At 42.0% G+C, this 21,199-nt stretch overlaps 1 protein-coding gene across 2 annotated transcripts in view; it reads left to right on the forward strand.

Annotated features, from left to right (window-relative positions):
• The window catches only part of LOC121563499 (immunoglobulin superfamily member 11-like), a 93,980-nt gene that overhangs the window by 26,988 nt on the left and 45,793 nt on the right, over window positions 1–21,199 (forward strand). The window contains exon 2 of one of the 2 annotated variants that reach the window (XM_041875411.1): window positions 3,676–3,705. The exons of the other annotated variant lie outside the window; for it this stretch is intronic. Coding sequence (XP_041731345.1) covers window positions 3,676–3,705 — 30 coding nt within the window. The remainder of the gene's footprint in view (window positions 1–3,675; window positions 3,706–21,199) is intronic. 2 annotated transcript variants of the gene reach the window in all.

Raw genomic sequence — 21,199 nt, forward strand, 5'->3', positions numbered from 1 at the left:
AGGGAAACTTAACACACATGACTGTGTATTACAGGATTCTGAACTTAGTCTGAACAGAACTTGAAAAGAACTGTATGAATCAATGGCAGCATCCTACACAGTAACCAGCGGAGCATGACCCAATAGCCTCTCATGCTAGTGAGAAGATAGCTTTTTAAACCAAACCAGTGGGACTTGGTCATGTGCTGAACCTACAGATTAAGTGTGGCACCATATGGGATGTGCTTGCATATGAGGGAGGTGTGATCAGATTGGTTCCATTCAATGCTCCCAGTTGTGAGGCCAATCTGAATGGTAAGAGTATTGACAACAGGAGAGAGTGCATATAGGCTCTTGGAAGCATGAGAATGGTCTGTTTTTAGAAATGAAGGCTGCATGGACGGAGGGCATCAGGACAGGGCTATCAATTCTGTGTTAGTGACCTGCTATAAGCTTGCAGGTCACTATCAAATCTGGTCTTGAGAAGACTAAGGAACTGACCCGATAGCATCATACTGAATCTATTTATATACTGTACCACCACACTCCGCTGAATCCTGCCACTGCAGTTGTAACATGTTTCTGTCCACTGTCAAGCTAAGATTTAACATGGTTTACCTGGCGAGTCGACCAACACCAGTAAGCTTTAAACCAACTAAAGTACACTAAAGCAAGTTGCGTTCTCTACTTTTTTTTTTTTTGTCATTTAGCAGACGCTCTTATCCTCTCAAATGATATCTTTCTGTGCTGTCATTTGTTTACATTGTCTTGATTCATACCTCTGTGAACCAAAACATCAGCAAAGGAAACATTTGCAAACAGATAATTGTGCTACTAATTACAGTGTTGTTAAACATGAAAACACGAAATGAAAAAAAACCCTGATGATATCATCAGTTTTTACATTTCTTAATTCATCTCAGCGCTTCATACTTGTAATGTGGCGAGGAGGTTAGAGCCAGGGTTCTAGCAGCCGTCTCCATGGTAACTGACATTCTCTTTAAGGAGCTTGGCTGTTAGAGGCCAATTGTCACCAAAGTGCTTCAAAGGTCGGAATTAAATTCAAAGGGGAACTCCAATGAAAATTGCCTTGTTCGGTTGGTATTTCTAGCTAGAAGGGCTTCTGTTGCAGCCTGTGATTGTCAACTGTTTTCAAATATTCATGTTGGCAACCCTGTTCTTCGATGTCATTTTGACAACCAGAAAAAAGCACTTTTAGACATTCTACAGTACATTCACATTAATCATAAGATTGAAACACCTGAAATAGAACAGGTCTGATGATGTGCATGCTGGAGTGAGATTTACACAAAAATAATTATTTAATGTTAAATCCGAATTTGTGGTCTAATTCTGTCAGTCATACGATCACATCTCTAAATATCCATTGAAAACGACAGTGTTTTCTTATGTTTAATTGCAGTCATCATTCATGGTAGAAGACAGCGTAGCTATATGCCCGATTTGCACCCAGTAATCTACAGAGATTCCCTCTTTCCCCAGCAGCCAATGCTCTTGAAGATAGCCTATTTCAGTCAGAGCACTCTGGCCCAGCTTGACAGCTGATGAAATGATTGCCGATTCGTCTCTGAAATGAGAGCACTTTAGCAATACAGCATTTACTATTAAAAGCAATGGTGATAGCCTGTGAATGTTCTCAGTATAAGAGCAGTGAGGCAAAACGTCAGCTTTACATCTTGTTGCCAGTTCATGCAGAAAATATAGATTATTAAAGGAGTCTGATGTGCTTTGAGTGCATATTCCACTCCTGAAGCCATGGGGGTTTCAAAATGCTCATTTACATCAAATGGGGAATTTCTGACAGGCATCAATTGAACACTTGAAGACGCCCATGTCCAGAATATGAAGCGCCAACTTTTCTCCAATGGTTGACTATATTTCATTTCATATTGGGTGTGTAATGGCATTTAAAGTGAGCGGGGAGCGTACCTTGCATTGGAAAACAATAACATTATCTCAAATGCAGTGTATTATTTACATTGATACTGATTTCTTTGGCTGGCAACGTGGAAAAGGGTGATGGGGAAGTCGTTTGTACGATGCTCCCTCCATTACGCGATACAATAGCAGAGAGTGGAACATTTCCCGTAAAAATAAGAGGCATTCAAGTTTGAAACCCACAATGGTGCTCTTAGGGATCTCACCCCATGCAGTGTTTTGATGGAATGCCTAATGAGCTCTAGTGCTGTTATTGGTATGCTGGGACTCATTCCAGTTTCTAAGGATTCCACTCTAGGACTGTGCATTTCAGCTCGGCAGAGAATCAAAGGTTCTGTATACTGTCCCCCAGAGCAGGGTTCATGAAAGCTAGTGTTTCACATGATTCCCTTCAGTTTATCCAGGCTGCCTGGGTTAGAGCCAGCCATGGAGACGCTGTGTGTTCTTCTGGGCCATTGGATCTATGGGCACTATGTGTGGGAGGGCCCTGAGAGAGGTCCATTTAACACCAGTAGAGAGAGCAGTGAAGACGCAACCATATTGCAGTCTCTAGTTAGAAACATTCTAGTGTATCAGAGGAGAAGAGCCTGATATTGCCAGATGTATCAAGCAGCATGCAAAGCTTCATAAACCACAGGAGAGCTTTATCTCTCTCTTCAGCAGTTACTGTAACTACAAGTAATATGTTATAATGTATCTCTAGATTAGGGAAATGTTCATTTAGGGAAGATGGGATCAAGGGGAATGAGGAAAAAATGGGATTTAAGGAAATATCCTCCATTGGCAACATAGGTGGTATTGCATTAGCTTGCATTCCTCTGTGATGCATTTTACATATTCATATTCTAATTCCCATAGCATACATTATTAATCACTTATCAAAATGCAGATGCAATGTATGTAATAAATATTTGTTATCATGCACTTTGTATACACAAGCAATGGGGTAGAACGATATATAAGTATTATTATGATTATGAAAGCCCTTATATAAGCTAGACTTCATTACCCTGTATCATGACGCCTGACTTATGCCTGTAAGGTTAACTCACAATGTGGTCAATTGCAGCCAATCGTAATGGCGACAGCACTGCTCATTGTATTGGCACATTGTGGAAAACCAGTCAGTGGTGCCATCGAGTCATTTGATCTGTTTGGCATACGATTCACTCCGTGGGGCGATGATGCAAAGCTTGTTCCCTGTTTGCAATGTGAGTTCTGGGGATAATGGGGGTTATGGGGGCAGATCTATGAACTGTAATTACATTACCTACTGTATCGGGAGACGTTTTTAATTAAGGGTCCCATGTCAAACAGTATATGGAAAATAAATCAATGTATTCTGACGGCAACAAATAGAGCAGGGTGCATTGAGTTTGCCATCAATTAGTGTTCCTTTCTTTTTCCAGGGATCTAAAATCACACCCCCTTAACTGCATGAGCTCAATAGAACAAGAAAAATTACATTTACATTTACGTCATTTAGCAGACGCTCTTATCCAGAGCGACTTACAGGAGCAATTAGGGTGAAGTGCCTTATTACACTTGACAAGGTGCCCCACCAATAATTCACTGCAGACGGGGTTGCATTGCCTTTTGAAAACCAACAGCTGTTCGTGTTCTTGAAATACATATTTGCATTACTTTATCTTTACAATGTATAGGCCTAAGCTCTTTTATATGCATGCTTGGGTTTGCTTCAATACTTAGCATTATTTTCTTATTCTCTTTTCTCAGGTTCAAGATTTGATCTACACACAGGAACAGGTACCTTTTCAACACAGTTTTTGTTTATTCTTGAATAAAATCATTGATTGTGCAGAATCCATCCACTAAGAGTATGGTGAAGTGGTGGAGATGCATTAGAATGCATGCCAAGATGAGAATGTCGCTCGGTTGTTCAGGTGTGACACTAGTAGTGTCAATGGCACTGTTTGAATTAAACCCTTTTTTAGTAATGGTAACTCATTAATATGATTAGAAATGAGTCACATATGTACTGTTAAAGCACTGAACTTAATATAGCCAGGTCCATAATTATTGGCACTAAAAATAAAGATGAGCAAAAAAGACTGTGTAAATAAATAATACAAATACTGAGCTATATTGTATGCTCAACATTTTTTAGAAATTATATTATTTTATACTAATACAATTGCTCAGAGAAAGATATTTTGTTTAATAAGAAGCAAAAAAGATCTGGTCCTGGGGCCCTTGTTAAGGTAAATGGCATCACATACTTTACTTAGTACTAGGACATTTTAGCCAAAAACCTGACACTTGGCCGTAAGTGGATCTTTTCCAACAAGACAATAACCCCAAGCACTAATCAAAATCCACCAAGAAATTGTTAATTGACCACAAAATCAACATTTTGCAATGGCCATCTCAGTCTCCGGACATGAACTCCATTGAAAACCTGTGGTTTGAATTGAAGAGGGCAGTCCATAAGAGCAGACAAAAGGAAATCAAAGATCTGGAAAGATTCTGAATGGAGGAATGGTCTAAGATCCCTCCCAACGTGTTTCCAATCTCATGAAACATTTTAGAAAAAGGCTCAGTGTCGTTATCCTCACAAGGGGAGGGTGCTAGTGTATTGAAATGCCAATAATTGTGCCAATAATTGTGACCTATCTTTTTGAGATTTGTTTTGATTACTTGTTAAACAAAATCTCTTTCTCTGAGCAGTTTATTATTATAAAATAATATCATTTCCCTGTCAGCACATATTCAGTGTGTAAACAGCCATAATCAGTTTAATCACATTGACCACATAGTGTGGATCGTGGTGATGTTGGCTTTAGTATAGAGCTGGTCCTAATCACAGGAAATGGAGAGTGTGTTTGTGTGGACACCAGTAATAGTGTTGTAATAATTTGTAGGGACAGTCCTAATGACACTGTTGGGAATTCCCTTCCCTTCTTTAGTTCCCGTGGGCATGGCTGTTATTTTCATAGTATTACTTCTAGAATTTATTGTCGTAAAAGCCCAACGTTCTTCCGATTTATTTAGGTAATGAGTCAGCACGGACGGTGTGAGGCAAAAAATTATAATCAACAACAGGAATATCTATAGACGCGGAGGCACGCTAGTCGATTTAACAGTTCGTCCTGCTTTTATGGGTATTTCTAGCAGATGGAGTCTTGTTGCGATTTATGTCTCTGGCCTCCCTCAGTGGATCGCAGAGTATTTTAGTCCCGAATAATCCCCACCATCTGCTGTCTCCTGTACTACGTGTTAGCACCCTCTCTCTCTCCGTCTCTCTCTCTCTCTCTCTCTCTCTCTCTCTCTCTCTCTCTCTCTCTCTCTCTCTCTATCTCTCTTTCTCCCTCCACCCCCATCCCATCCCACACCATTGGAGATCCAGTCTGGCAAATATAATCTGGACTCTGGTCAGAGTAGTAGTTCCTCTTGCCAAGCCTATAGGCCCCTTACTCTGAGCTACTGAACAGTAGCATATTATTGTGCCTGGTGCTTAAGCCTAACTAATGTCTGATGTCTGTTACTGTTTTATCCAGTAGCTAGATTTCAGAATTGAATTGAATGTTTGCTTAGTAAGCGTTATATTTGCTACAATATCAAGTAAACATTGTTATGGCTGTCAATTACGAACAAAACTGTCAGCAATATGACCTTATGTGTACTGCTGCAGTGCGGTTTGCATATAAACATTCTAGGCTCAAAATCAAGAGTCTGTACCAAACGCCAGACAGCAATCTAGCATGAACGTACAGTGCCTTCGGAAAGTATTCAGACCCCTTGACCTTTTCCACATTTTGTTAGGTTACAGCCTTATTCTAAAATTGATGAAATCGTTTTTTCCACTCATCAATCTACACACAAAACCCATAATGGCAAAGCAAAAACTGTTTTTTTGAAATCTTAGCTAATTTATAAAATAAAATACAACTGAAATATCACATTTACATAAGTATTCAGACTCTTTATGCAGTACTTTGTTGAAGCACCTTTGGCAGCAACTACAGCCTCGAGTCTTCTTGGGTATGACGCTACAAGCTTGGCACACCTGTATTTGGGGAGTTTCTCCCATTCTGCTCTGCAGATCCTCTCAAGCTCTGTCAGGTTGGATAGGGAGCATTGCTGCACAGCTATTTTCAGGTCTCTCCAGAGATGTTTGATCGGGTTCAAGTCTGGGCTCTGGCTGGGCCATTCAAGGACATTCAGAAACTTGTCCCGAAGCCACTCCTGTGTTGTCTTGGCTGTGTGCTTAGGGTCGTTGTCCTGTTGGAAGGTGAACCTTCGCCCCAGTCTGAGGTCCTGCGCACTCTGGAGCAGGCGTTCATCAAGGATCTCTCTGTTCTTTGCTCCGTTCATCTTTGCCTCGATCCTGACTAGTCTCCCAGTCCCTGGCGCTGAAAAACATCCCCACAGCATGATGCTGCCACCACCATGGTGCCAGGTTTCCTCCAGACGTGATGCTTGGCATTCAGGCCAAGGAGTTCAATCTTGGTTTCATCAGACCATAGAATCTTGTTTCTCATGGTCTGAGAGTGTTTAGGTGCCTTTTGGCAAACTCCAAGTGGGCTGTCATGTGCCTTTTACTGAGGAGTGGCTTCCGTCTGGCCACTCTACCATAAAGGCCTAATTGGTGGAGTGCTGCAGAGATGGTTGTCCTTCTGGAAGGTTCTCCCATCTCCACAGCGGAACTCTAGAGCTCTGTCAGAGTGACCATCAGGTTCTTGGTCACTTCCCTGACCAAGGCCCTTCTCCCCCGATTGCTCAGTTTGGCCGGGTGGCCAGCTCTAGGAAGAGTCTTGGTGGTTCCAAACTTCTTCAATTTAAGAAGGATGGAGGCCACTGTGTTCTTGGGGACCTTCAATGCTGCAGAAATGTTTTGGTACCCTTCCCCAGATCTGTGCCTCGACACAATCCTGTCTCGGAGCTCTACGGACAATTCCTTCGACCTCATGGCTTGGTTTTTGCTCTGACATGCACTGTCAACTGTGGGACCTTATATAGACAGGTGTGTGTCTTTCCAAATCATGTCCAATCAATTGAATTTACCACAGGTGACTCCAATCAAGTTGAGAAACATCTGAATACTTATGTAACTGTAACTTAACAAAATGTGGAAAAAGTCAAGGGGTCTGAATACTTTCCGAAGGCACTGTATCATAAATAATGGCTGTCCATGCACAGGATTTAGTAATGTGGATTTCAAACGACCAAGGATCCAGGCCTACTGTATACACACTATACCTAACATGTTCGTCCGCCATGTTCATGCTCTATGGATTACCAGTGGTTATGAAAGGATTATGGAGGAACGATAAAATAAACTAGTGGTGACTCCTAGGTTGGGGGCATGTGAGTATTTGATAAAGCCATCTATACCTCAACAGAGGCAGACGTCTCATTATCAGACACAGCTCTGCTAATGATATATAGAGTAGATTGAATTCACATTTTCCACCCAAACCCATTATCCACTACCAGGACACAGGTTCTTTGCTCCGTTTCACATTGGCTTTTCTCCAGATAATTTGTTTTTTCCTGAAATGATATGATAAGCCAGAGACCGTCAAAGAATAACAGTAGGGCCTGTAAGCTTTTGCAGTGCAGTGAGGATTGTGGATTCCAACTGCCTACAGTAGCTAGCTATCCAGTGAACCCATTGCAGTTTAACAAAGGCCAATATCCAAATGACGTAATTCCGCTAGCCATACAGCAACTGCAAGTTAATTATTCTTACAGTGATTTGAATGTTGGATTATTGTAATAGTCATTAATCTATTGGTTATTAAAAAATACACTCCTTATTGAATGCTGAAAGGCACTTTTGAGTAATCAGTGTTCAGCTTGGATATATGATAATGTGGAAGTTCTTAGTACAAGGAACCCATTAAATCTTTATTAGAACTCAATTCAACCACATTTAATTGTGCTAATCTGCTGGGACAATGGGCACTGCTGCCAAAGTGAAGCAGTGTTGCAATAATGAGGTGATGAATCCTCTATTCACAAAATTGAAGTCAGAGGTGTCAGACAGCCGCTCCGCTTAACATATTGTCTGTCTGATATTGAAATACGGCTGCAATAAGTTGCAAATGCTCTCTGTTATACAGTGTGTATAAGCACCTAAGCACATCGGTAGAGAACAAGGGAAAGCTCCGCACAGGAGGATTTGATGACGGAAAATAAACAGTAGAAATCAGAAGCTTCAAATCTACCAATAGTTTTAATAATAATAATAATATGCCATTTAGCAGACGCTTTTATCCAAAGCGACTTACAGTCGTGCGTGCATACATTTTTGTGTATGGGTGGTCCCGGGGATCGAACCCACTACCTTGGCGTTACAAGCGCCGTGCTCTACCAGCTCAGCTACAGAGGATCACGTTTTCAGTGGAACTGTATGATTAGAGTTAATATGGCAACATTCGTAAGACATCGTAGTTCGATAAGTCTGATATGTTACGATTAGTTCCTTGTTAGCTGAAAGCCCCATTCCATATCTAAATTCCTTAGTATACCATAGGTTTGTGGTACAGTATAATGTATTTGCTGCCATCTCCGGATGTGTCATTGGTAGCCTAGCAGACTTTTAGCAGAGGTGCTACTTGGCTGTGTCTCATACCACTCATTCCTCACAACTCTGACCCAGACTCTGGAGAGAAGAAATGTAGAGCAAGATCACATGACCCAACACACAACCCACTGTAGATCACAGCAAGACTCGGATTCCTGGGAGACACTAAACAAAATGAACATACCACTCAACCAACCCAGCGCCAGACTGAAAGAGGTTACGTAGAGAACATAACCTACATAGACAACAATACAGCTCACTACTTCCTTTTTGATTACTGCTAGTTGATGCAAAGATCAGATACAAAGATCCAAAGATCAGAGAGAAAATGGATACAGGATGTATGATGTGTGTGAAAAGGAATCACTATGGTGCTTGTTCTCCTGGATCAATCGGTTGAGATCTCTGTTCTCTTGAGTATATGTCCGACTGGGACATTACAGTGCATACATTTACATTTGCTTCATTTAGCAGACACTCTTATCCAGAGCGACTTACATTCAGTGCATTCAACTAAAGTAGGTAAAACAACCACAATATGTGATATGCATACCATGCATTCCACTTACAATTCAAATATTGAAGTTGTCTGATAGCATTATCCCATGAAACCATAAATGGGCATCGCTAGCTAGCCATAGAACCTCTAGGCAGTGCTAATTATCGCAGGCAGATGCCAACGATGGCAGAGCAGAACAAAATAATGTCCTGATTCTCATTAATCATAACACCTAAGTGTGTGTTCCCACCCGGGTCAAACCCAAAGACCCGGGCCCCACTCGTTAATGAAGAGTCACAATTGGGGTGATATTTTTGCACATAATAAACAATGCCATAATGTACAGACTTACACTACAGTATCCAAATGTATGTGGACACCGCTTCATATTAGTGGATTTGGCTATTTCAGCCACACCCGTTGCTGACAGGTGTATAGAATTGAGCACACAGACATGCAATCTCCATAGCAAACATTGGCAGTAGAGCTCAGTGACTTTCAACGTGGCACCGTCATAGGATGCCACTTTTCCAACAAGTCAGTTTGTCAAATTTCTGCCCTGCTAGAGCTTCCCTGGTCTACTGTAAGTGCTGTTATTGTGAAGTGGAAACGTCTAGGAGCAACAACGGCTCAGCCGCGAAGTGGTAGGCCACACAAGCTCACAGAACAGGACCGTCAAGTGCTGATGCGCGTAGTGACTGCACAGAGCCCTGACCTCAACCCCATCGAACACCTTTGGGATGAATTAGAAGGCCGACTGCTAGCCAGGCCTCCCTAATGCCCTTGTGGCTGAATGGAAGCAAGTCCCCACAGCAATGTTCCAACATCTAGAGAAAAGCCTTCCCAGAAGAGTGGAGGCTGTTATAGCAGCAAAGGGGGGACCAACTCCATATTAATGCCCATGATTTTGGAATGAGATGTTCGACGTGCAGGAGTCCACTTACTTTTGGTCATGTAGTGTACATTATTATCAAATGACGACATAATGATGACATTATCAAAGACCCGGAGATGGGGTTGTGTATGGCGTTCATTGGGGTAATGGTGTACAGCGAACCATCCTGCTTACCCTCGTGCCTCCCCGCCCTCTCCCCCTTTACCCTTTACCCATCCCCCATCCTTCCCTTCTTCCCGTGGGCCCCACCTGCTGCTTGCTGGTGCTGGCGGTGAGGCATCCCTCACAGCCAGGGCTCAGAGACGATTAGCGTCGCGCTAAGGGACAGCTAATTTAAAGCCTGCCGCGTCAGAGTAATAGGATCTGTAAACAAACTGCCTCCACACGTCCCCGGCCGGCATCATTTAACTGGAGCTCCTCCTCCCTCCTACCCAGGGAGAGGGGGAGTAGAGAGGGGGGGGGGAGATCTCTGGAGGCGTCTTTCTCCTCCGGTGCCTCTGTGGAGAGGCCTGGTAACGGTGTGCTGCAGATCACAGCTCCTTTAGGAAATTCCTAAGCGCCTCTTCCCCCTCAGAAGGTTGAAAAGTTTGGCATGGGCACTCAGAACCTCAAAAGGTTATACAGCTGCACCATTGAGAGCATCTTGACAGGCTACATCACTGCTTGGTATGGCAACAGCACTGCCCTTGATCGCATGGCTCTTCAGAGGGTGGTGCGGACAGCCCAGTACCTCACTGGGGCCGGGCTTCCTGCCATCCAGGACCTCTATATCAGGCGGTGTGAAAAGAAGGCCCAGAAAATCGTTAAAGACTCCAGCCACCCAAGCCATAGACTGTTCTCTCTGCTTCCGCACGGCAAGCGGTACCGATGCATCAAGTCTGACACCAACAAGCTCCTGAACAGCTTCTATCCCTAAGCCATAAACCTGCTAAATAGCTAACAAAATGGATACACGGACTATCTGAGTTGAACCTTGTATTCAATTTTAATTTTTGCACTGTTTGTATGCACACTCACAGGACTCCACACACTCACGCACACTGACACTCAAACACACACATAGCATGCACACATACTGACTCTACACACACGCACGCACAAACACACACTCACATACAATCATATACGCTGCTGCTACTCTGTATCATATATCCTGATGCCTAGTCACCTTACCCCTATACATATCTACCTCTATCACTCCAGTATCCCTGCACATTGTAAATATGTTATTGTTGGGTTTAGAGCGTGCAAGAAAGGCATTTCACTGTACTTGTGCACATGACATTACAACTTGAAACCTTGAAACCTTGGTCATACCGTAGACCATAGACCCTTCTGGAATCGGAGAGCAGTTAGCGGTAAGCTAATAGCTGTGTTCTGTTACTGGGCAGGCGGCTTAGTCCCTGGTTCTCAGTATCAATGTGTTGGTGATGGATATGAATCATAGGCCACTCTACAGAGGCTTGCGGCTGGAGATCGCTGTCAGATCAAGTGCAGGTGAATGGGGTTTTGGTAAACCCTGGGCCATTAAGTAAGACTTGTTATTGGGTCAGGAAGATGCACTCAGCCTTGCATCCGAGTCAGTGAATTCACTAAATGTGCTTACACACACACACACACACACACACACACACACACACACCATTTTCCCACTCCAATGCATTCCTAATTTCTGTTCATTTCCAATTGTTTATATTCTTCCTACATTAATGACCAGGCCCAATAAGAAACCCTGTAGTGCCACAGCATAAGTAAAACACACAGAGAGGTGGTGGTGATGGTGGTGGTTGTGGTCTAGCCTGTTAAGTGCCTTGCTGTAATTTCAGAAACCCAGCCAGTAGCTTTGAGCCACCACATGCTTTAAGCCTCAAGTCTTCAAGGTCTGTCATATCTTATCTGGGAGGGAATGAGTGATGTCAGGCAACGCATTGATATACTAAGTAATTATGAAGCAATTGGTTTTGGAAATGATTTGGACCACGCCATACCATAGTGGAATCTATGAATAATGCATGTCCTCTGCAGCACAGTAGGAGAAAAGCAATAAACATTTGTATCGTCTGTTATTCTTGGTGGGAAATTACATAATATTCCCTTTGAAGCGCAGACCCATTGATCATGTTTTCCAGTCATTGTTTTAGATAATAGCTAAATATTTGCATGCTTTACTATCTGCTCAAGGCTGGGATTGCATTTTTCAAAGTCACTGTATAGCGAGAAAGCAACATTCTGTTATAAACGAGACTATCCTCCTGTGGAATATAAATTGTACAAAAATGTGTCTTATGGATTCGTTTGGATGTCACGATATGTGAAGTCTCGGTTTGGAAATTCTCATTACTCAGCAAGGTATTTAATGTTACATTAAAGCTTTTGGTGTTTTAGGTAGGCAAAGGCTACTAGACATGTTTTATTCAGTCCCCATGCATTATTCAAGCTTTATTTCTAGATGGAGGCTGCTACCATCTATGAATGTTTGAGAAACTATACAGATCTTTATCCTCTCTATGTATTAGCCATGTGCTTTTAGGCTTGAATATTTCCAGGAATCGCACAGGGAATGTATAAAGAAAGATGGGGTGATTTAGTTGCTTTAGGGTAGAAGGCTGATTTGGCTCCATTGGTACTTCTGTTCTTCCATTCCAGCAAGGCCTGAACAGTGCTGGAGTCCCCAGCCTCTCTCTGTCACTCTTTACTCCCAAGTGTCTGTGTATGTGAACAATATGCATGCATGCATGCTCTCTCTCTCTCTCTCTCTCTCTCTCTCTCTCTCTCTCTCTCTCTCTCTCTCTCTCTCTCTCTCTCTCTCTCTCTCTCTCTCTCTCTCTCTCTCTCTCTCTCTCTCTCTCTCTCTCTCTCTCTCTCTCTCTCACTCTATTAATTTCGATTTATTTTCATTTCTCTACCCTCTTACTCTCTTTTCTGACTCACCCATATTGAAACAATCTATCTCTGTCTCTCTCTCTTTTTCATCTCTCCCTCTCTTTCCCATCTCATCTCTCAATCCCCTCTTTCACCGCCCCCCTCCTCTCTCTCTCCTTCCATGTTTCTCTATCTCTTTGATACCTCTCCACATTTAATTTCACTAAAGGCATGCAGACCTGACCACAGGACAAGCATCTGTCAAAGAAAAAGAGCTTTACTAAAGTTCAGGAAAATTGTGTCCCCTCACTATCTTTTTGGACATTTCTGTGGACAAGGGAGCATATTTGCCTCTCACTGATCAGTATGCACGTGGCACAAACCTGTCAGAAATGCCTGCACTCAGCACTTATGAGTATCCTGTTGAAAATCATCTGACAGTGAGACCTCATGCATCAATGAGATCTCGTCGAAGGGCTGGTTGCTAGTTGTCGAGTAAGTGAGATTTTGCATAGCAAGTCTTAATTCAGCATTTGCGGTGTAGCGTGGATACCGGAGCAACAGAGTTTGCCAAACTCCCTTTTATTGTGATACTAACAACTTCTGAAGAATGTTTCTTACCTTTATTGCGACTATTGAGTTTGTTGAATTCCGTTTGCCTCTACATCAAGCAAATACACCTCTTATCATCAACACCTTAACCCCACTGAACTGGTTCGGTCTTCAGGTGCAACCCTCCTCCCTCTCTCCTCTCTTCTGTCTGATCCTCCCATTATCAATTATCCCACTGAAAACAGAAATATGACAGATTACCTGCTATTTTTAGGGAGTCTCATACAGTGCATCATGCCATGCATCTCTCTGTGCCCCAAGCCATTGAACACTGTTTGGATGCAATCTCAGTTTAACCCAAATGCAAAACCCAGAAGCTTTCTGCTATTGCCTATCTATCTGTAGGATTGCAAGGTCTCTTAACAGAGAAATACAGACGATAAGAGATTCATACCATGTTTCTCAGAACGACACCCTTTATAGATGGAATTGCATTATTGGTGATCTTGAAGGTGATTTGTTTATCATTATGGTAATACAGTATGGCATGTTAATGTATTTCAGTGCTTTCACGGCTTCTTTCCCCCTCCCATTTCTTCACATACAGGCTGGTTGCTCAACCTCACCTACTCATGTCATCACTTAGCGTGCTCCGTCATGATTAAGAGGGCTCATATGAGTCTCCTTAGGCGTGTTGAACATCATCCATGATATGTGCTAAGCATCATCCATGATAGGAGTCAACAAATAATTTTGTTTCGAGGGCCACATTGGGATTGAAAAATTCAGCGGAGGGCCGCACAGATTATTTTCCATATTGAATGTTCATCAAAAGCAATTTGTAGGCCAGTAAAAGTGCAGTTATTTGAAAAGGTATAGGTCCATTATAATTTATATACACTTTATATCTAGTTTTAGACGTTCAAGAGTGGCATGGAGTGATTTGTAACCCAAAATAATTCCCCAGATTGTATGGGCTCGCGGGCCAGATCCGGCTCGCGGGCCTTATGTTGCCCATCCCTGATCCATGCTGAACATCATCTGTGATATGTGAGAATACCAACACACTCTCCAGAGACATATATCTGGGATGATCCGTGTTGTATCACACACACAGTTTATTTTCCCCAGTGGTCTGCTAAAGTGTTCTTATAAGGCTGTAACCTCACATGATGAAGTGGGCCATACATTAGATGTATTATTTTGTGGATTCAGGGGACATCATTGTAAATCGTGGTTTAGAACACTATGGATAATCTTAGTCTTTCCTCCTAAAGACTCTAGTGAATTTTATGATTTTATATTTGTTGAGAAGATGTGTCAACCAAGTAGGACCATTACGTTGCTTTCAGCATAGTATACATTCACTACAGACAGAGGAAGTTACTAGGATTTCCCAAACTAGACATGGTTTGGATCAATTAAGGCAGCCCCCCACACCTCTCTGATGTAGCGGAAGACACATTTCAGTTGAATGTATTCAGTTGTACAACTGACTAGGTATCTCCCTTTCCTTTCCATTCCCTTTACAAACATGACAGGAACTCTACAGGAATGGTGTGGCTATTTTACAAGGCAAAATAGCTTTAAAATATTTGCCCCCCCACCAAAAAAATGTGGACAACAGGAGGGATCTACTTGGTCAAAAACGGCCTCTATTTAAAATATAAAAAATGTTTTCCAAGGAATAATAGGAACATATGTTGGTAATAAAACTAAGTAAAAACAAAAAAAGCGTTATAAATGGAAAATGGGTCATTATGTCCTCATAAACTACTTAAATCAACAAAGACATTGGAGTGACACAACTGTACACATCATCGCATCTGTTTTTTCCTCTTTAGAGGAGAGAACAGAGCATTTAGGAAATGATCTGTCCTGATACATTTGTGTACATGCAGGCCATTTGGCAACGAGCGCACTGCACAGCTTTTTCTGAGCACAGATTATTACTTTACATTACAGACAACTTTACTGTAATGTCTGTTGTTTTACAGTCTCCTGTGTCTGTCCCCTATGGTCAGTCTATATTATGACAGTGAAGAGTCAGCGCTCGCTCATAACAGATGAGCATACAGATGCAGGATCTTCATTTAATCACCCTGTTGCAGGAGAACGTTCCTGCAATACAGGAAAATGTCTAACTTGTAGTGTATTTAAGGTTTAAAAAGGCTTCTAAAGTTTGTAATTTCCACTTTGAAATTTGACTTTATTTTCCCTTACGAAAAATCAATCAATGTCCAAAATGTCCATTAATTTATTATCCACATAATAATTCAAATTTCCTGTTGTTTCAGGATTATTTTCCTGCTGTAGCAAACTGTCTCAAATAAAGATCCTACATCTGTACTCATATTGCTCTCTATATTTACTTAATGGTGAGGCTGCCTGTAATATGTTCTACCCTTCTTTCTATTCAGCCCACATTGAGAAAATGGGGATGTCTGGGATTTCAGAGGAGTTATTCCCCTTTGTGTCTCAGAAAATGTATCACTCCACACATCATCTCTATGCATTCTAATCCTCAGAGTAGTTTGTTAGAGGCACAGGCCTTAGACTGAAATGGAGAAACTCCCCCAGGAGGTAGTTGATGTTATCGCATACATTTTCATCAAACCAAGGTAAGGCACTGTACGCCACCCCTCTCTCGGAATCCTAGAGATTAATACAATTTCTACATTTCAGATTAGATTTTTGTTCTTTGCCAGAAGCAGGGTTTCTTTTTTTCGACAGGATTTTGTTAGAGTGCAAAAATATGCGCTAATTGAAGGCATAAAACTATTCATTTTCATGCGACACAAGAAAGGAAGCTCTGTTAACCCTTGACATTCAACTTAATTTGATTCATCATGGGATGCTGCACATGCACAGTATTTCCAGCTGAATACAGGCACTGTCTACTTATAGAACAAGGTTCCTCAGTTGTCCATATAGGCTAGTGGTCAGCACGGAGATGGTCAGCTGGGGATCCATATTCCAAATAACTGCATAGCATATTTCAGTGCATATTTCGGGAAATCTGTTCACTGTAGAATAGTACAGTCATTTTCTATCTCAGGGTAGAATCAGTGTCATGGACAGTACTGGCGGTACAGTACATTGGCACTAAACACAGTCTATTTTTCAGCTTGGTGTCTCATGACTCATGAACACACTCGTTTGCATGCGGAGGCTGCCAAACAGTGTCGGTTCATTTACCAGGCAGTGAAAGATCTTAGGGAGGTCCATGCAGTATGATATGAAATTGGATTGAGTGTGATAGAACTTGAAAATGAGATTTGAATATTCGCTCCCCTGACTTTGATGACAAGACAATCCGTGAAATGTACCTGTATAAATGTCCTTTATATCAGTTGGAAGGAAGAGCCAGAAAGCAGACTGTCTTTAGGCCTCATATTGGTCTGCAGTGTCAATGGAATCAATGTACAGGTGTATTCTCTGTCACTGATCAGACAATGACAAACGACCTGTAGTGGACAATGGAGAATACAGCTTTTCAGCAGCCAGTCCATTTTTCACTGTCAATATCAAACGACTTCCTGGCACTGTCATCCCAAAGAGTTAGGGATGGAGAATTTGCTATTGTACTCCATGACAACCCACAAATCCATTTAATACTCAAACAGGGATAATCGTAAAAATCGGACTTTAGTGTGATTCTGTCTACCCTGAACCTTGTTTTTTTCTTCTTGTATGTTGAATGTAATAACAAGCCTAGTTTCTCTCTGTGTAAAACATACCTTATCAGATCTTACCCAGAATGCTGATGGTCCACCATTTATCTCAATTATATTCAAATACACACAGCTCTTTTACATACTACGCTACTCTATTTAAAAACCATACAGTATCACTACTGCTGCTGCCCTCCACCATCACCACTTTAAAGTCACTTGATTTCTACCACCTCCTGGGGTGTGCCATAAATCACCCTATACCATAAATCACCCTATACCATAAATCACCCTATACCATAAATCACCCTATACCATAAATCACCCTGTACCATAAATCACCATGTACCATAAATCACCCTATATAAATCACCCTATACCATAAATCACCCTATACCATAAATCACCCTATACCCTAAATCACCCTATACCATAAATCACCCTATACCATAAATCACCCTGTACCATAAATCACCCTGTACCATAAAACGCCCTATACCATAAATCACCCTATACCATAAATCACCCTATACCATAAATCACCCTATACCGAAGGCCACTGGGGCACAGGCAAGGTGACACACATCCACCTGGCACAAATCCAGCAACACTGTCGGCACAGCACTGGAGGTAGGAAGATCTTTACCTCTAGTGGAGTGTAGAACCTCTTCCCAACCCGTCTCAGTGGGTGGGTTGTCTTTCAAACAAACTCGATGTGAACATTAGAGAGATAGAGACATGGAGTAGACTTTATTGAATCCCAGTGGGATCTATCTACCTGTAGGAAAGTGACATATTTTCAATTCAACCCCCCCCATGCTCATTTGTAGCATGGCAGGCTTCCAATGGGCATTAAGGCACTGGTGCAAAATAGAAGACTGTTGTCTTAATCAGCTCTGATCCAATGACTCCTTGTGGATCTTGTGATCTTAGGAGGAGATTCTCTCTTTAACCACTGTGTGTGTGTTTGTGTGTGTGTGTGTGTGTGTGTGTGTGTGTGTGTGTGTGTGTGTGTGTGTGTGTGTGTGTGTGTGTGTGTGTGTGTGTGTGTGTGTGTGTGTGAGCGAGAGAGAGAGAGGCGGGCATTAGCAGTACTCTAACTGTTAGCCACTGAACCATACAGTGTGTGGCCTGTAAAGTAGGACTGTCTCTTTGCTGTACAGTTCATGTCTATCACCCATGTACACCAGTCAGTCTCGGTGCCACGCATTTAATCACTGTGAGTTGAGAAATATGTTCGTTTTACCCTGTTATTTTCACTATTGACAAATTCATATTAGGTCATTGACATCATACAAGTATTTCAATGTACATGCATAGCCTACTGTACATGCTAACGAATGACAAACTTGCATCAATTTCACAACATAATCATATCACTCTTCTGACTGTATTTTGATCTTGTGAGCTCTTGCATCCTTAACACATCTAAAGCAGGGTTCCCCAACTGGTGGACCGTGGGCAGAATTTGGCCCGCAGTTGATTTAATTTTTTATTGTTGGGGAACAACAATTGTTGTTGGACATAAAAATACTAAAAACACCAGCGAATCACCTCCAAGTGATTTTAATTTTGGAAATCTGTTCCAATGTATTCCCACGCATAATAGAGAGATATATGTGATTGTATACAAATGTAAGCAAGGTTTGAAATTATTACGTTTTAGTCAAATGTTATATCTGTTTGGGCTTCTTGCAGTCAAAAATATAAATGCAACAATTTCAACGATTTTATTGAGTTAGGAAATCAGTCAATTGAAATAAATTCATTAGGCCCTAATCTATGGATTTCACATGACTGGGCAGGAGCGCAGCCATGGGTGGGCCTGGGAGGGCATAGGCCACCACTTGGGAGCCAGGCCCACCCACTGGGGAGCCAGGCCCGGCCAATCAGAATGAATTTTTCCCCACAGAAGGGCTTTATTACAGACAGAAATACTCCTCTGTTTCATCAGCTGTCCGGCTGGCTGGTCTCAGATGATCCTGCAGGTAAAGAAGCCGGATGTGGAGGTCCTGGGCTGGCGTGGTTACACGTGGTCTGCAGGACCTACTGCCAAATTTTGTAAAAGAACATTGGAGGAGGCTTATGGTAGAGAAATTAACATAAAATTATCTGGCAACAGTTCTGGTGGGCATTCCTGCAGTTAGCATGCCAAATGCACGCTTTCTCAAAACTTGAGACATCTGTGGCATTGTGTTGTGTGACAAAACTTCACATTTTAGAGTGGCCTTTTATTGTCCCCAGCACAAGGTGCACCTGTGTAATGATCATGCTATTTAATCAGCTTCTTGATATGCCACACCTGTCAGGTGGATGGATTATCTTGGCAAAGGAGAAATACTCACTAACAGGGATGTAAAGAAATGTGTGCACAACATTTGAGAGAAATAAGCTTTTTGTGCATATGGAACATTTCTGGGATCTTTTATTTCAGCTCATGAAACATGGGACCAACACTTTACATGTTTCCTTTATATTTTTGTTCAGTAGAATTAAATTCCGGGCCCCTGACCATCCTCTCAAGAAAAAATCGTCCCGCGGCTGAATCTAGTTGATGATCCTTGATCTAAAAAGTGTCTCCCTCCTTTCATCTCCACTCAATCTTGATTTGTGCAGAGTGTGTATCTCACACAAAGTGTATATCAGAGTCAGACAATGGGAGTACAGACAGAAACCAGCTTTCACAGTGCTACATTCATCACCTTGAAGTGTAATGAACCCAACAAGGAGGGAAGGTTATGAGAACAGCTCAGTAGTAGGTAGCTATGCAATCACCACCACCTCCACAGAGGGGAATGCAGTACCATTTTCACACTACTGAGCCAAGCCAAGCTGTACTAGGATGGCCTGGTAATGCATCCAACGTAGTTGCTGAAGAGGGCATAAAGAAAAGAAAACATCTGAGCCAGCACAGTAGAGTCTGGGACAGCCCTATAGTGGGAATCAGGCACAGAAGAATGGATGTTAAAAATAAACTGCAGACTATTCTCTGTAAAGGCAGGAGTTGAGGGTCAGGTGGGGACTCCAGCTGGTTCTCCAGTTCTAGATGAAAGGAGTCGTAGATGACAGGATATGCACAGCTGATTAAGCCTCCAACTTTGTTCTGTTGGTGTCAGCTTGACATCAGCTCACGCATGGCCTCCTCTCAACAAGTCCCCCGAACTGAAACACAGCACAAAGAGCAAAGCAAGTTCTTAAAAGCATTCCTCTGTGAAGCTCTATTTGTTTTTTTGTTTTTTATCGTATTGTGTTTTTTAAATTTGTTATATATGTCTTGTTTATGTCAGCCTTTTTTATATACGTCTGTGGTTGCTCATGGCTTTTATTTGGTGGGCTATGGAATGAGTGATGCCCATCTCTGTCAGGGTGTGTTGGGTAATATATACACACACACACACACACACACAGTCGTCTTTCTTGCTGGAGGCATTTCTTCTGCATGGCTTGAAGTGCTTGTCCTCTAGCTTGCTCGATGGAGACATGTCGTTTTACAAATTCATTCCACAATAACCCTGTTTACTCTACCTATCTTTCAAGTGAGACAGACTCTAACCCAATCCCATACAGAACTCTAAATAGATCTGAACAAAGCATTTCTCTCTCTGGTTGTCTGCAGTGAGTCTGTTCTCTATTATACTTCATACCACTTTTGTGTTTACATTTGATCAGAATTCTAAATGTAAAAATAGAAAATAGAAAATGTAAAAATAGCTACTAGTTAGAGACGCATGCATACACACTCTCACTCTCTCTCTCTCTCTCTCTCTCTCTCTCTCTCACACACACACACTCACACACACACACACACACACTCACACACGCACACACACACACACACACACACACACACACACACACACACACACACACACACACACACACACACACACACACACACACACACACACACACACACACACACACACACACACACACACACCTTGAATGACTGTTCTCACCAATTACATCCTTGCTCCTTGCCTTGCTGTGGTGTGCCAGACAAATATCATAGAGAGTTTCACACCTGAGCATTTCATTACTTTTGCTCGACAAGTGGTTCTGTTTATAGCTCCACTTGATCACACATGTATATATAGCCTAGTTGACAATATTTTCAAAGCGGTTCAGTCCAGCCAAGTTAATAACCAAGGCAGACTTTTACATATTTTGCCTGATGATACCACACAATAATAAAGTGCCCAGAATTTCAACAAGTACATGTTAGATTG

Source organism: Coregonus clupeaformis, chromosome 5 (assembly GCF_020615455.1).
Source record: "Coregonus clupeaformis isolate EN_2021a chromosome 5, ASM2061545v1, whole genome shotgun sequence".
NCBI lineage: Eukaryota > Metazoa > Chordata > Actinopteri > Salmoniformes > Salmonidae > Coregonus > Coregonus clupeaformis.